The 16,035-nt window shown below is 43.7% G+C and overlaps 1 protein-coding gene across 3 annotated transcripts in view; it reads left to right on the top strand.

Annotated features, from left to right (window-relative positions):
- Positions 1 to 16,035, top strand: part of SAMD12 (sterile alpha motif domain containing 12) — a 173,021-nt gene that overhangs the window by 87,794 nt on the left and 69,192 nt on the right. For 2 of the 3 annotated variants that reach the window (XM_054167122.1, XM_054167121.1), the window contains exon 5: positions 413 to 484. The exons of the other annotated variant lie outside the window; for it this stretch is intronic. In XM_054167122.1, the coding sequence (XP_054023097.1) occupies positions 413 to 484 (72 nt within the window). The remainder of the gene's footprint in view (positions 1 to 412; positions 485 to 16,035) is intronic. 3 annotated transcript variants of the gene reach the window in all.

The raw sequence follows: 16,035 nt of genomic DNA, 5'->3' as shown, positions 1-16,035 counted from the left end.
GGTACAGCTGTATTTAAAGAATCTTGACTGTAGGGAGGAGCAATCAGCATTGTCTTAGACAGTGGACTAGTTTTTATAAGTGTCAAGCAATTAAAGATGGACATTTGAAAATTCCTTACCCTGATCACTCCCACGGTGTTCACAGCAGTTACAATTCTCAGTCCAAACTTTAAAGACTTTGAAGCAAACAAACTATGTTTCAGATAAAAAGGGACAGGAAAGAGGAAGGGAGAGACAGTCCTACCTCTTAAGCTCCACTGAAAAATCTGTTGCTTGCCCACCTGAGTAGTTTCTGAATGCATCTTTCTCTAGACTCCCGAGTTGCTGTAATGTGTCCAGCAGTGCAGGTGCCATCCATTCTGTTGCAGCTGTTGACTGTGACACTAACCACTGATACTGTTGACTTTTGTAGATCTCTACTTAAACATGGAGCATGGGTTTTTGCGGGTCATAGAAAAGCAGCCAGCCCTTACAGCCCTTCCAGGTAATGAATGTCTTTTTGCTGGGATGTATCTTCATCAAATGAGACCTCTATGAACTTATTTTTTGCCTTTTTTTAGAAATGTTTCCTCTAGGTGTAGATTTTTTTTTTTCCTTTCAGCTACTGTCATAGAAAGAGTGTTTTATTTTTATCAAATCCTAGTAAGCTCTTTCCAGTGAATTATTATTGTTTGCTGATAGTTACTGGCTAGAATTGTTCGTTGATAAATTTTCTTTCTCCCTTCTTAAATATCAGCTGCTGTGATAAGCACTAAAATGTGTGACCATTGCTTTGTCAGCAACTCCTATGTTCATATATTATACCATTACTGCTATTCTTGAGATCTTTTGGTTCCCTCTAGTAATGGGAATGTCACTGTGGGAATTTTACTGTGCTTCTATATGGCTTATCTGATTGCATGATGGTAGGAGAATATATGTTGTACAGATCTATTCAGTGTTTTCTTTGGGTCTACATGATCAGAATCCAGGCTGTTTTAGGTGAGGTATGTAAACAGACCCTGAGACCACAAGAGGGGAATCCTTTCATCAAGGATGTCCCTAGGAATTAGGAGCACCTAAATCTATTGTCTTAAGTTTCTGCTGCTTATAATTAATGCGGCTGGAGTCTTAGGGAAAGTCTTTAGCTGACTAAGATTTGATCCATACTCTTCATCCCCACATTCTGTATCAATTCTAGCATAGTGAACAAATAGCAAGAGTAGCTGCTCTACTAAGAGGAATGTAAATTTATGTCTGCCATCAGCTATGGTTTGGTTTTATCCCAATTATCTCACTCTGAAAATCTGAGACCTCAACTTTGCTCTCAGTTCTGTGAGGGCAAATGAAGGAGCAATGCTCCATTGATTTCAGCGACACATGAAACTGGCTGAAATGAGAGCAGGATCAACCCCATTTTTCCTCTACAGCATGAGACTATAAAGCCCATTCAAATCATTGAAGGGTACCAATGACTCTGCTGACCTCTGGATCAAATCCATAAACCTTTTTAGGAACTTAATTAAAACCACAAATAGAGAAACAGAAGTGTTCTGTTCTCTCACCTAACATAGTTCTTTCTAAAATAAAAAAATATGGTCTCACATCAATTTTATTGTATTAAAAAATACAATTTTGATATTTAATTCTCTTTAGAACTTTATTCTTAATTATATAAAGCCTATTTTGCACTTGGTCTCAAAAATCTCTTTTGATGAAGTGAACTCCCAATATTATTTGCAATCCTAATTTTGTAATCACTGTTGAAAATGAAACTCAAAACGCTGGCTTTTATCTCAGGCTTTTTATTCGTGTTCTTCACTAAAATAGCATAAGAGATAACAGTGAGAATGCTGCCTTTTGTCTTGAGCAGTTCAAAGTGTCTTTGTTGTATCTTACATTAGCCAGCTAGAAGTTAGATGATTGTTTGAACTCAATGCTTAGAGTCCTCAAATAATCAATAGAATAGAATTAACCAGGTTGGAGAAGACCTTTGAGATCCTTGAGTCCAGCCTATCACCCAACACCATCTAATCAACTAAAGCATGGCACCAAGCACCCCATCCACTCTCTTCATAAACACCTCCAGTGATGGTGACTCCACCACCTCCCTGGGCAGCACATTCCAATGGCCAACCTCTCTTTCTGTGAGGAACTTCTTCCTAACATCCAGCCTAAACCTCCCCGGTGCAGCTTGAGACTGTCCTCAATGCAGAACAGCCACCTCCAGAGATAATCTGTGCCCTTCTAAAACAGGTGCCCATGATAGGTGCAGTGCGTTGCCTTCTGGAGGTTCCTGCTTCTGTCAGCTGGAGAACTTGCCATCCAATTTGGGATAGCTAAAATAAAGCAGAGGAAAAGTAGGCAATAGTTTTCCTATTTTTTTTATCACCATGAAGCATATCACAAGTGCCATTGCCTGCTTTTAATGTGACACCAATCTTCCACTGCCTTACTGTATGAACTTTATTGTATTCATCTGTACCTGTTAGCAAAATTTGGTTAGGCTACACTCTTCAATTGCTGGGTTTTGATACATTTGATAACATGATCTTTTCCTATGCTGCCACTTTCTACAAGCACATTTTCATGGAGCTAACTACTGCTACCAAAACAAACAACCTAGAATTAGGTTAGCCTCGTTGGTTGGTGAAGGGGTTTTGGCTCTTCCCGCCCCCCTCCCCCTTCTTGTAAGTTAAATAGTCCTTTAGTCTGAAGCAGACAAGGACTTACTCTGTATATTGTCTTGGGACAGGATCATAATTTACCTGTGCTTTGGCAACTTTTCTCAAACATTAGTACTTCAGTAAGTGCAGTTAGACAGGTCCTAGTCCTCTGAGTTCTTCCTTTCATCTGGATGTGGTTGAACCTGCTACAAATATTAAATCATCATTATTTTGTGTTTGTGGCTTTTGTTGCCTATGTGGAGTTGTGTCCAGTCTTACACAGGAAGGCCAGGACCAGGCAGAACCCAGAGGAAATGCTCATTGGGAACTTTTGTTCTGTAATTCAGGAAACTTACCAAAAATGTCTTCCTTTTCATTTAATTAACTAGTACAGGCAATTAAGTTAAGTCTCCTGAAAACCATGAACTGCATAGTTTCAGTTAAATAGAAAAAGTGGTAAAACCTATCTAAAACTTACTTGAAATAACAACACTGAGGAGTGACTGAAAAAAACAGGTTTCTTCATAATAGCTTTTGTTTGGGCTTTCTGCATCTCCCTTAAGGCCCACTTGCATTCTCATGCAGTTCGTTCATTTTATTGAATGCTAAAGTCTTTTACCATCTGCCAAAAGGTTTTATTTTGGGGTTTCCTCCTATGTGGGAGGGTGGTTTCCTCCTTCCCTTCGTGCTAGTTTCATTGCTATCTTTAGGACTCAGCCTACTGGAGACCTTCCTGTCTCCCTTTTATTATACAGTCTCCTCCTTCCTTATTGCAAGTTCCTGGGGGCAAAGAAGAAAACAAGAACTGAAGCTGCCTCTTTGAGCTGCCTGGCTGATGCGGACGGCTTTTGTTTTAAACACAAGAGTCCAGTTCCTGGAGTGCAGGGCTGCGTGTACTGGGCAGCAACATTCCCTAGGGTGGGTGTTTTCAGGAATGGTGTCTGTGTGAAGGTGCTTGTGTCTGCCCCATGCTTCGGCCACAGAGCACGGCATGCTTCTGAAAAAGGATGCTGTGACCCATAGCATTCACTCTCCAAGCAGTTTATTCATTTCTGTTTGTTACTCTTTTACCTCAGCACATTAATCCAACCTGTTTTGCCAGTGTTATGACATCTATAGCCATGGCCCTTTAGTTTCTTCCTTTTATGGAAACTCAGATGTTTATTTTCTCTGTGAAAATATTGATTTTCTATCTATCTCTACCTTTCCTGTGCTGCAGAGAATAAGAAGTGAAATTTCAAGAACAAGAAGTGTTATATTTGCAGAGGAACAGAATTGCATCTTTCTTTAATTTTTTTTTTTTTTTCCCTGAGAGAACAAAGTAGATGCCAGCCTGGGCTTTTGAAGGATGGAGGGATAGAATGCAGCTGCAGTGGGATGTGAGTGTCCAGCTGCTGAGCCATGAACACAGGGGGTCAGGCACCTCCATTTAAACCTTTGCTGTGGAGCTCTTAAGATACTGGCCATCATCTCTCCTTGAAGTACATGCTGTGCTGGGGAAACAAAGGGTTCTCTTTTTCCTCCAGCCTCTGTCCGCAGAGACTGAGAGCAAGCTCTGTCTGAGGAGTGTGCAGTCCTGTTACTGCCTGCCCTCATTTGCTGGGCCCCTGAGCCTATGACCGGCAACAGTCTGCGTGCAGAGGGCACAGGCGCAAAGAGCCTCCTTGGGCATCAGATTGCCCCTGAGAGCTCCACCAGGATCCATATCAACCACTTTGTGCCTCTGCTGAGGGCATTTTTGGCTTTTCTTTTGATTTTTTAAATCACCAACCAGCATGTCAGGTAGTAACAGGAATATAATATTATGTGTGATTAGCTTATCTCTTAGATTCCAAGATGTTCTCATCTCTATCCTTCCATCATTACCCATGTCTCTGAAGCACTATCCTTTATTTACTTTCCCTGTGTAATTGAGAATTTTATTGTTGATCACCATGAAAACTTGCCAGTGCTTAAAAATAAATGGTCCATCATCCACCCCTTCAGTGCACCAAGGTTTTATAACTACTGGAGTCTAATAAAAGTTTGAAATGGGGATGAGGAGGATGAGGGTGTCCCAAGGTGTTACCTAAATGTCTGATCTGCAGATGAAAAGGGATGCTGGGATTTCTGTTCAGGAAAGTCAGTAAAACTGCCTGTTTCTTAGCACTGGATATTTTAATGATGTTCAGCTCTAAACTCAGGGTACAGCATTGCACAGAGAGGTCGGTGGTGCCCTTTCTAACAGCAGAATGGTGCAACACAGCGCAGCAGCCTGAGATGGCATTCTGCTGAAAAATAGGACTGTGTGGAAAAAAACTTAAGCAGGAGACACATGTGTCTCCTCATTCAGAAAGCAAGGCATTGTACTTCTGAATAAACAGTGCTCCATGTTTTCTCTGTCACAGATGCACACACACTAATTGCATAAAAACATAAACAGTAAATTAAGAATATGATTAAAAATTAAAGAGCCACTGCAGAAACCATCAATAGTAAGTGCTTATTAACTTACATATAACAGCATCCTAGTGTGCTAGCTTCAAATTGGCTGTTGAAGCTGTTTTGCACCAAATAAGGCCAGGGCCAGCTTTCCTACAGGATATTTCTGTGTTTCAGTGATCAGACTCTCAGCTCTGATTGCTCTCTTCATTCTTTCATAATTTTTGCCACCGTTCTAAGTTTCCAATAATATGCATGACCTTCTTCAGTCATAGTGGGCAATATGCTTAATCCTTCACCTCTGATGCTTAGCAGAATGAGACAGTATGAGTTTGGTGCAGCTTTGTCCCATCTCACACACTACAAGATTTCTGCCATTTGCCCCCCACCTCCATCCCCTTTTTCTGCAGGGCTTCACCAGAACCCCTATCCATCTGTGACTTACCTTGCTGGCTGTTCACTTACATATGTGGTGCATGATAATCTGAAGGGCAAAGCTGACTTATACACATTCAGTGGAGTGCCACATCCACACAAGCACACCTGTGATCTGCATACCAGCTCCATCTGACACTGCTTGGCAGGAGCTGCAGTTCCTGGAAAGGGCACCCTCCAGCTCCATGCTCTCTGTCCCTCCCATCTCATAACATTTACACCATCCTCTTGTGAGTCCTGCACACTGAGTCCTCTGTATCAGAGGACAAGATGTTTGGCCACCTTGCTTCATAAGAGTCAGCCTGGTTTTGAACTATGTCAAGTGATTCTTGGTAGAACTGTTACAGCCTGGATTCAACAGTGGCTGCTCAGCATTAGCTTTAAATATTTAGGGGGAAGATGAAACAAGTTAAAGACCTCTCGAAATTGGGACCAATCTAGAAGGCCTTAGCAAAGGAAGTTATTTTCCAGGGAGTTCTGCCTTGGATGTTTACTTTTCAGGTGGATTGGGTAAAATAGGGTTTGTGACCATCATACAAAAGGAGCTTTTGCATACTTGTATCTTACCTTCATATGGCCCAAACCAAGTGCTTCTCACTCAGTTGCTCTTTGTGCTTGTAATCTGCATCTGCTGTGTTCATTTCAGCTTTTCTTCTGCCAGTCAAAAGCAAGACATGAATGGGTGTCAGCTGAGTTAAAGACCCATAGCAAGCCCAATGTCAGTGGGTTGTATATATCCTGTAAAAAACACTTTAATTCTGCCTTCCTGTGAGAAAGCAGTACATCCCCTGAACTACTGCCAAACTCATTGGATGTGGCTGCAGGTGGCTCAAATGTGGTTTCTGTTAAAACACAGCTGGAAAATTATTTCTGTCATGCACACCTCAACCCTGTCAGCTATTTCTGTGCTTGTTCTCCAGTTGCTATGGTCTGTATTTGGGGCCATGCAGTTGGTGGCTCTTTGGTAGCTCTCAGTGTTGTAGTTTGTGTTTGCTGCAGCTGCTCTTTGGGGAGCTGGACAGATGAGAGCAGCTGTTGTCTTTTCAGGGTTGCCTTCTGGATGTAGTAGGGGGAAGAGTATTAGAAGGGATGCTGTAGCTGTATGAAAGTGGAGTACATAATGGGTGTGAACCAGGTCGGAAGTACAGAGTGGGATGCCTGCAGCTTCTAAGGGCCCCTGCTGGAGCTAGGATCCTGGATTAGGTGAACTCAGTATCACAGTACATTAGAGGTTGGTAAGGACCTCAAGAGATCATCAAGTCCAACCACCCTGCCAAAGCAGCATCACTTAAGGTAGTCTGCATAGGAATGCATCCAGGTGGGTTTGAAAGTCTCCAGAGAACGAGACTCCACAACCTCCCTGGGCAGCCTGTTCCAGTGCTCCATCACTCTCACTGTAAAGAAGTTTCTCCTCATGTTGAGGTGAAACCTTTTATGTTCAAGCTTGTACCTGTTGTTCCTTGTCTTATTATTGCACACCAAAGAGATTGGCCTCCTCCACTTGACACCCACCCCTCAGCTATTTATACACATTGATCAGATCTCCTCTCAATCTTCAAGACTAAACAGCCCCAGGTCTCTCAATCTCTCTTTATAGGGGAGATGCTCAAGTCCCCTAATCATCCTTGTGGTTCTCTGTTGGATTCTCTCCAGCAGGTCTCTGTCTCTCTTGACCTGGGGACCCCAAAACTGGACACAGAATTCCAGCTGTGGTCTCACCAGGGAAGAGCAGAGGGGAAGAACCTCTCTAGACCTGCTGCACACACTTCTCTTGATGCACCCCAGGATACCACTGACTCTGTTGGCCACAAGGGCACATTGTTGTCCCATGGAGAACTTGCTGCCCACTGGGACTCCAAGGTCTTTCTCCATGGAGCTGCTTTTCAGCAGGGCAGCCCCTGACTTGTACTGGTGCCTGCTGTTATTCCTCCCCATGTGCATGACCCTGCACTTGTCCTTATTGAACTTCATGAGGACTGAGTTGGGTGGAGACGACTTCCTAACGGAAAATTCTGCCTCCCTTACAAGCAAACAAAACATAAGAGGTACCTGGCAAGATGAAGGGCAACTTGATCCTTTGAAAGCTCACATCATAGTTTAATATTGGTAAGACAACTTCTCTTCGAGTTAGGAATTTACTTCTGTGTTCCCACTACCTACATTTCAGATAAAGACTAACTTTTGCTGAGCAATAGGATTGAAAGAGCCAAACCATTTGCACAAATTCAGTAGGGTTTTAGAATAGAATAAGCCAGGTTGGAAGAGACCCTTGAGATCAAGTCCAACCTATCATCCAGCACCATTGACTAAACCATGGCACCAAGTGCCTCATCCAGTCTCTTCCTGAACACCTCCAGTGATGGTGACTCCTCCACCTCCCTGGGCAACACATTCCAATGGCCAATCACTCTTTTCTGTGAAAAACTCTCCTCCCTCAAGCCTAAACTTCCCCTGGTGCAGCTTAAAACTGTGTCCTCTTGTTCTGGTGCTGGTTGTCTGAGAGAAGAGACCAATCTCTACCTGGCTACAACCTCCCTTCAGGTAGTTGTAGAGAGCAATAAGGTCTCCCCTGAGCCTCCTCTCCTCGAGGCTAAGCAACCCCAGCTCCCTCAGCCTCTCCTCATAGGGCTTGTGCTCCAAACCCCTCCCCAGCTTTGTTGCCCTTCTCTGGAGATGTTCCAGCAAGTCAACATCTTTCCTAAACTGAGGGGCCCAGAACTGGACACAGTACTCAAGGTGAAAGGTTCCCATGCCAGTCATTTGTATTCACTCTTGAATTTCATGTAATTATTTCATTTCTTACATCAAGATACAAAAGACCTTATTTTCAAAATAAGGTAGCTTCAAATCCCTAACCCATCATAGCTGCCCTCTTGTGTTTTGATTTCCATGTACAGTAAAAGGCAAAAAAATACCCTTAAAGATGCTGACTTAGTCTAGTGGAAGGTGTCCCTGCCCATGGCAAGGGGGTTCAAACTAGACCCTAGAGTCATAGAATCACCAGAGTTGGAAGTGGCCTCTACAAGTCATCTAGTTTAACCCCCCCTCAGTGTGTCCCACCCCCCCCCCCCCCCAGCCTTAATTTCCCTAAAGAGTCCCTGCTCCCTCTACACCATCCTCTACCTTGCCTAAACAGCCCCTGCTCCCTCTATACCATTCTGCCCCCTGCCTAAACAGCCCCTGCTCCACCACCATCATTACTGCACCCATCCCAGAGCCAGGGACAAAACCCTCAACTAGCTAAGATACCACACAGAGGAGCTCAGCCCCAGCCAGCACCCATGGATGATATTGGAGTAGTCATCAATTCCGGTCCTACCTAACCGGGGGGCCACCAGGCCCCCCGGCCTTTTTCACCACCACCATCACCCAGTGTGCTCCATGGGGACTCACCAGAGATGAGAGGAGGATCCTCCAGCCCAGATGGGCTCAGCATGGGGGTTCTGCCTTTCCTGGTGGGGATTAAATAGGGGAGTGGGTGGGGAGGGCAAATTGGCCACACATGGGGTGGGAGGAGACTCCAATAGAGTTCCAACCCCCCTGCCTCAGTATGGGCTTCACTCTTACTTTCTGCACTTTGTTTCCTCCCTTTGCCCAACTCTTTACAATACACCTGCATCCCTGTCCCAGCCATCAATTGTCTGTAGTGAGAAGGGTGCACAACAGGTACAGATAGGAGAGATGTGTCAAGGCTGGAAACCCTACTGCTTAGGCTGGTAGAGCTGAATTGGTATTGGCAGCAGAGGGAATGCTCTCCAGAATGGTCTCAAGTGTACAGAATACCACAGGGAGCAGTGCCTTTTCTTCTCAGTGCCCTGAAGAACAGATGGATCTGACGTGTTTATTGCCTTAAGCTGTCTTGTTTTATCAGCACCTCAGATGGAGGTGCTTGACAGATGTGCCACATAGAAAATACAACTAATCTATGCCCTGTTGTATAGCTTTCAGCATCTCTAGGTCCTGTTTTGAACTATTCTCTTTGTTATCCAACTTAACCTGTGTATAAATGGGGAGGTGTTTTCATGTAAAATTAAGGGAAGACAGAAACAAATAAACTGTTACAAGTGCAAACTGATATTGTAAGCTTTAAAAGCATCTCTTGGCATCTTGATCTTTTTGGTTCAGAGCTTCTTTCTGAGATAGGAAAAATGTCAGAGTGAATGCAGAGGCCAGGTTGAACCATACTGGCAATAGTGAAGCAAGGTGTTTACGACCAGGCTGGATGAGGCTCTGGCCAGCCTGATCTAGTGTGGGGTGTCCCTGCCCATGGCAGGGGGGTTGGAACTATATGATCCTTGTGGTCCCTTCCAACCCTGACTGATTCTATGATTCTAAGAATTTGTACATGTTACAGATTGAATAGCCTGAAAGCTTTAAACCTGTGTTACAATTGCAAAAGCATGAAATAAGAGCTTTTTGAAGCCAGCAGCATTTGCTCAAAAGTTACTGCCACACAGTCCTGAAAATCAAAAGCTGATCGTATTCACATCTACCCCACTCCTGCCTCATCCCCCCAGCACACACCTAAATCCTATAGGGAGTGAGGCAGCAAGTGTTAACTCTGTTATTTCCACAGCAAGGCCTATGCAAGTGGTTTTTTTTTCCTTCTGCTTCAGAAAAATCAAAGAATTTGATTGTATTAAGGAACTGTACTAACATACTGCAGTATTTCCAACAGTTGCAAACTCTGCAGTGCAAAGTGGGTATGAAATAGTTCATGTGATTTTGAATTAACGCCGTGCTTCATGTTGATGTTTGTCTAAGTGAGTAGCACGTTGGATTTTTTTGAACTGCAGACAGCAGAGTAAAGTCAGCTCCCAGGGTTCTTGCAATTATTTAAATTCATGGTTTTTCACCATGCAGCAGTGAGTATTTGCTGCTGAAGTGCAAAGGAAGTCAGGCAGCAGAACTGGTGAAAGTCACCGGTTATACACCTGTTGTTGAAGAGCTAATCCTTTTCTACTTCTGCAGGTGCAGAGATAGTATCTTTTTCATGTTTGTTCAGCTATTTCAGTTCAGCAACTACTTCATTCAGAAGTAAGAAACCACTTGGGGGGTGGGAAAGCTGAAAAGCTTGTTTTCCACTTTTAATCTATAAACAAAAACTGTGCAGTGAAGATCTACCAGTTCTGCTGTCTTGAGAACTGCAGCAACCAGAGCTGACATTTGGGTCACCATGGTAATGAATGCTTCCTTGAGACTGATTACTCTAAAAGTATAATTATAAGCTTATTTTTGCCTTGATTATGTAGCTTATTTGGTAAATACTGTTCTTCAATGTTTTATTGCACTTCACTTTTACACACTAAAATCTGTTTTATAACTCCAACTTAACAGGAATCCCACCCCATCAAAGCCTGCCTCTCATTGTCTGTCATTACTAATGCCCAAATATAATGAGAACATAAAGAATGAAATCAGTCAAGGGTTGTGTATGAAAGTGCTAATCCCATAAACAAATGTGTAGATTGTGCTAACTGGAAAAGAAATGCCATATTTCTTGATACGTGCTGTGTTTAAATTCATGCCAACAAGCTGACAGATTCAGGGGTAAGGAGTGTTTTAACTGTGAAGAACTAGTAACAGAAAGCAGTTGTGTGGAGGACACAGAGCAGCAAATAATCTTTTCTAGTTCAGAGGTCCAGGCACATGAAAGACAAGGAGGCAGCTGAGGGGACCCAACCTGGTTTTAGCAAGAGCAAAAGATCCTGATTGCCTTCTGCAGTGAGAGAGCTGGCTGTGTGGACAGGGGAGGAGCAGTGCATGTTCTGGATCTTGATCTTACAGACATCTTTGATACGATCTCCCACAGTACCCTTGTAGACAAATTGCTGATTTATAGAATGCATAAGAGACAAGAAGTGGATGGACAACCTAATGGTATCCCTAGGGGAGTGATACAGGGGACAGCGCTGTCCAAATACCTTTGTTAGTGTCATGATGATGAGGGGGGGTGGACCTACAGCAAATTTGAGAGATGACAACCGAACTGGGGATGGTGCTTGATCTGCTGGAAGGCATCACTATCACTCAGAGGGTTCTGAACAGACTCAAGAAGTGGACTAACAGAGACCTTGGGTAGTTCAACAAACACAGAGTTCTGCGTCTGTGATCAGATAACCCCCAGCACCAGTACAGACAGGCTGGCTGAGGAGCACTTTGCTGAAAAATAACCTCGAGGTCTGATAAATAACAAACAAGCAGTGTGCCCTTGCTGCAGAGGAAGCCAACAACACACTGGGCTGTGCAAGCAGTAGTGTCGCCATCAGGTCAAGGCAACTGATCCTTACCTTCAGTTTAGTACTAGTGAGATGAGAGCTTGAGCAGTCTGCAGTTTTGCTCACTACACAAGAAAGACTTTGATCCACCAAGGTGGTCAGGGTGGGAGCACATGATGTAGGAAGAGTGTGGGCTGGGTTTGTTCAGGGTAATAAGGTTCAAGGGGGTCATACTGCTGCCTGCAACTGCCTGTTGGGAGGATGCAGACAAGACAGAAACACTTTCAGGTGTGCTTGGGGCCAGAATGAGAAGCAATGGACACAGACCGTAATACAGAAAGTTCTAACTAAATACAAGGGAGGGAAAAAAGGGTGGTCAAACAGGGGAACAGGCCCAGAGGTGGTGTGATTTCCATCCTTGTAGATGTTCAAGACTTGACTGGGCTCAGCCTCGGGCTATCTGCTCTAACACTAATTCTGTTCTGAGCTGGAGGTTAGGACTAGAGACCTCCAGAGGTGTCTTCCATCCTGTACAGTTCTGTGATTGACAGATGGCAGTGCATGAGCTAATTACCAGAGCTTCCCTTTGTTGGCCCGTCTAGGAAAAGTAGGAACCGTTAGAGATGTTTTGTGTGATTTGCTTTAGGCATCTTCTATGGTGTAAATTGAGTCTCATTCTGATGTATCTTGGTCTTGAGTGACAAGATTAATAGATGCCTACACTTGCTCAACTGAATCATGGCTAGGCTGTCTAATAACAATTAAAATCTGGATATTTTCCTTGGTGTCCTGGACAATGGATTAGAGAGTGCAGCGTCCAAGAGACTGTAGGCTCCAATAGGTTTTGAGTGCTGTGGAGGGCAAGTTTAGAGTCCAAAGCTATCTTGACAAATGCAGAAATGGTTAAAATGAGTAAGATGGGAATTGAACAAACCTAAGTAAGAAGGCCTGCTGTGAGGAAGGGAAAACAAGCGTATGAAGGCACATGAGGGATATCTGAGTAACTGGCAGTACTGTGAGAAAGCATGTGGTGTTGAAATACCACAAGCTGATTTTGAGTCAACAGCCTGATATGGCTGGTGTAGAAAATGGGGAAGAGAGCAAACTTTGGTGTAAGTGGGAATCTTGCATGTAAGCTATAGGATATACATAACTCTTTTCTGTTGGCTCGATGTTTTGCTGGAATGGTGTCCGGAGCAGGCTTCATGCTATGAAACAATATAGGCTTAACTGGAAGAAGACAGGAAGAGAGCTGTAGGGGTAAGGAGAGATTTTGAAAAGAGCAGTGAGGAAATACTGCAAGAGTTGGGTCCAAGATGTAAGGACAAAATTGGAAAGACACACCGTGTGTCAAGTAAAGGATTTGTACTATAAAATCTTACTGGTGTTTACCCATGCCTGCTCTCCCTCCCTTCCTGAAGGTAAGGTGGAAAGTCATCAGTTTAGTTTGCACCTAGGAGGTGTAGTCTGGGTATTAGAAACTTAGCATAAGCATAGCAGAGTGGAATGTTTGGGGGAGTGAGAATAAAGAAGGGTTGCAGATACAAGAACTAGCTAATAGTCACCTCTGAGGACATTAGTCTTTACCTTGCATGCAGGGCTGGAACAGACGATCTTTTTGAATTCCACTTCAGTTGTACCTGTGGTTCCATCCATCAAGTGAAAACACAAATTAAAAATGCAAAACCACAATAAAACTGATTTAAACCAAGAGTTCCTTTTTGTTAATTTGAACTGTGATTACATTCAGCATTTTAAACAACCCTGGTTTAAATTAATCCCTTATGTTGCAGTGTTAGCGTCTTCTATTTATGGAACTCTTTTACAATGCTTTTTTTTTTGTTTACTGGGATGGGGGGAAAGCTCCTTGGTGTGATAATCTCTTTGAGAATGAGTTATAGAAGTAATGATGAAGAGACTAAGATATACTTAAAACTGTTCTGAGGTATTTGCTTTAATGCCTTAGTTTCTCAGTAAATTGGCTGAATCTTTATTGGCAAAACTAGACATCTCTTGAGACAGCCTGGTCCTGATAAATTCCAATTTCTTTAATAGGTAACACTATAGAATAGACTAGAATAGAATAGAATTAGCCAGGTTGGAAAAGACCTTTGAGATCCTCGAGTCCAGCCTATCATCCAACACTATCTAATCAACTAAACCATGGCACCAAGTGCCTCATCCAGTCTCTTCCTAAACACCTCCAGTGATGGTGACCCCACCACCTCCCTGGGCAGCACATTCCAATGGCCAATCTCTCTTTCTGTGAAGAACTTATTCCTAACATCCAGCCTAAACCTCCCCTGATGCAGCTTGAGACTGTGTCCTCTTGTTCTGGTGCTGGTTGCCTGGGAGAAGAGTCCTACCCCCAGCTGGCTACAACCTCCCTTCAGGTAGTTGTAGAGAGCAATAAGGTCTCCTGAGCCTCCTCTTCTCCAGGCTAAGCAACCCCAGCTCCCTTAGCCTCCCCTCACAGGGCTTGTGCTCCAAACCCCTCACCAACTTTGTTGCCCTTCTCTGGTTATGTTCCAGCAAAGTCAACATCTTTCCTAAACTGAGGAGCCCAGAACTGGACCCAGTACTCAAGGTGTGGCCTAACCAGTGCTCAGTACAGGGCAGAATTACTTCCCTGCTCCTGCTGGCCACACCATTCCTGATCCAGACCAGGATGCCATTGGCTTTCTTGGCCATCTGGGCACACTGCTGGCTCGTGTTCAGCCTACTGTCAACCAGTACCCCCAGGTCCCTTTCTGCCTGGCTGCTCTCCAGCCACTCTGACCCCAGCCTGTAGCACTGCATGGGGTTGTTGTGGCCAATGTGTAGAACCCAGCACTTGGATGTGTTAAATCTCATGCCCTTGGACTCTGCCCATCTGTCCAGCCTGTCGAGGTCCCTCTGCAGAGGGTCTCCTACCCTCTAACAGATCAACACCTGCCCTTACATAAAGAAATCTTTCCCTTTTAAAATTGGACTACTCTCCAAACTCACAGTTCATCCAGGCAGTAGCCTTGTATATCTTACTTAATCCAGTGCCACACTGGTGACATTAATTCAATGAGGAGACCAGTATTGGAGCCTGCTAGTTGTTTTTCATGTTTGATTTTCTTCTCTATGAATTTAATATAAAGATGGTTATGTTAAGCTAATTATACCTTGCCTTTTTATTTTCTGCTGCTAGGTGAAACCTAGAAGGATTTTTTGTTTTCTTTTAGTTTTCCCTGAAGAATGGAACACATGACCACAATTACCATTTTGTGTATTAGATGGAGCACCTTGCTGTCTATTACCACAAGTGATTTATTAGTATATAGGCAATACTGAGCAACAGTGTCTGACTAGCCAGTGGGACATAGGAATCACACAACACAGTGCCTGCAGCATCAAATTATGTTTGACATTTAATATTAACCCACACTGCAAAATGAGACTTCAAGCACACAAACAAAACAAACAATCATCTTCAAAAAAGCAAACCCCAAAAGGAGACAACCCCCAGGTAATGGCCAGGATACATTTTCTTCTTACAGGAAATCTGTGCAGAGGAGAGCATCCAAGGCAAGGGAAGAGCTGCTTTATGCCCTTTCGCCTTCTGCTGTCCCTAGCTGTCCTGCTTCCTCTGTCTGTCTCTCTGCACATATGTGCCACCCACCTAAGGAAACAAATGGAAATGACTGGTCCCAGTGTAGCACTTCAGTCCCTCAAACTGGTTCTGACCACAAAGATTTCTGGTGTGTAATAACAGATTATACACACCCTCAAAAGCTGTGCCTCTGTCAGTGTGGAGAGCAAGTGCTCACCTGCTGGGACAGAAACACTTTTATCCACTAAGCTCCGCTTAGCCAGGTGCCAAGCACCTTTCATCTGAGAAAAAAAGGCTTCTCAACAGCCACTGCTAAAGATGTTCCTGACTGGTGTAAGGTATTAACAGCAGGGATGAAAGAGTTAATTCATTTTCCATCCGTAATTTTTTTTCTTTGTAGAAGCGATTTGACACAGTCTAGCAGGGTGCTGTTACTGAAAAATTGAAGCACCAGGTGTGATTAAATAAGATCACACGTTTCATTCCCTCTTTAATTTCACATCACCCTTCAGCAGCTGTATCCCTTTGCTTTCCCGGAGCTGGGGAGCGTCTTGCGTTTGCAGCAGGCAGCTTGCCACGTTGGTAGCACGCACCGGTGGGCTGTTGTGAATCAAATCTGTTTGTGCACACAAATTGTTTATTGTTTGATGGACCAAATTTATCAGTCTGTTTCTTTCTGAAGAGCAGAAGATACAGAATGCGTTTGGGTAATGGAGACGAACATGGCCTGGTTCCT

Source organism: Dryobates pubescens, chromosome 14, assembly GCF_014839835.1.
Source record: "Dryobates pubescens isolate bDryPub1 chromosome 14, bDryPub1.pri, whole genome shotgun sequence".
NCBI classification, from domain to species: Eukaryota; Metazoa; Chordata; class Aves; order Piciformes; family Picidae; genus Dryobates; species Dryobates pubescens.
The sequence above is the reverse complement of the archived record's forward strand: the minus strand, read 5'-3'. Positions and strand labels throughout refer to the sequence as shown.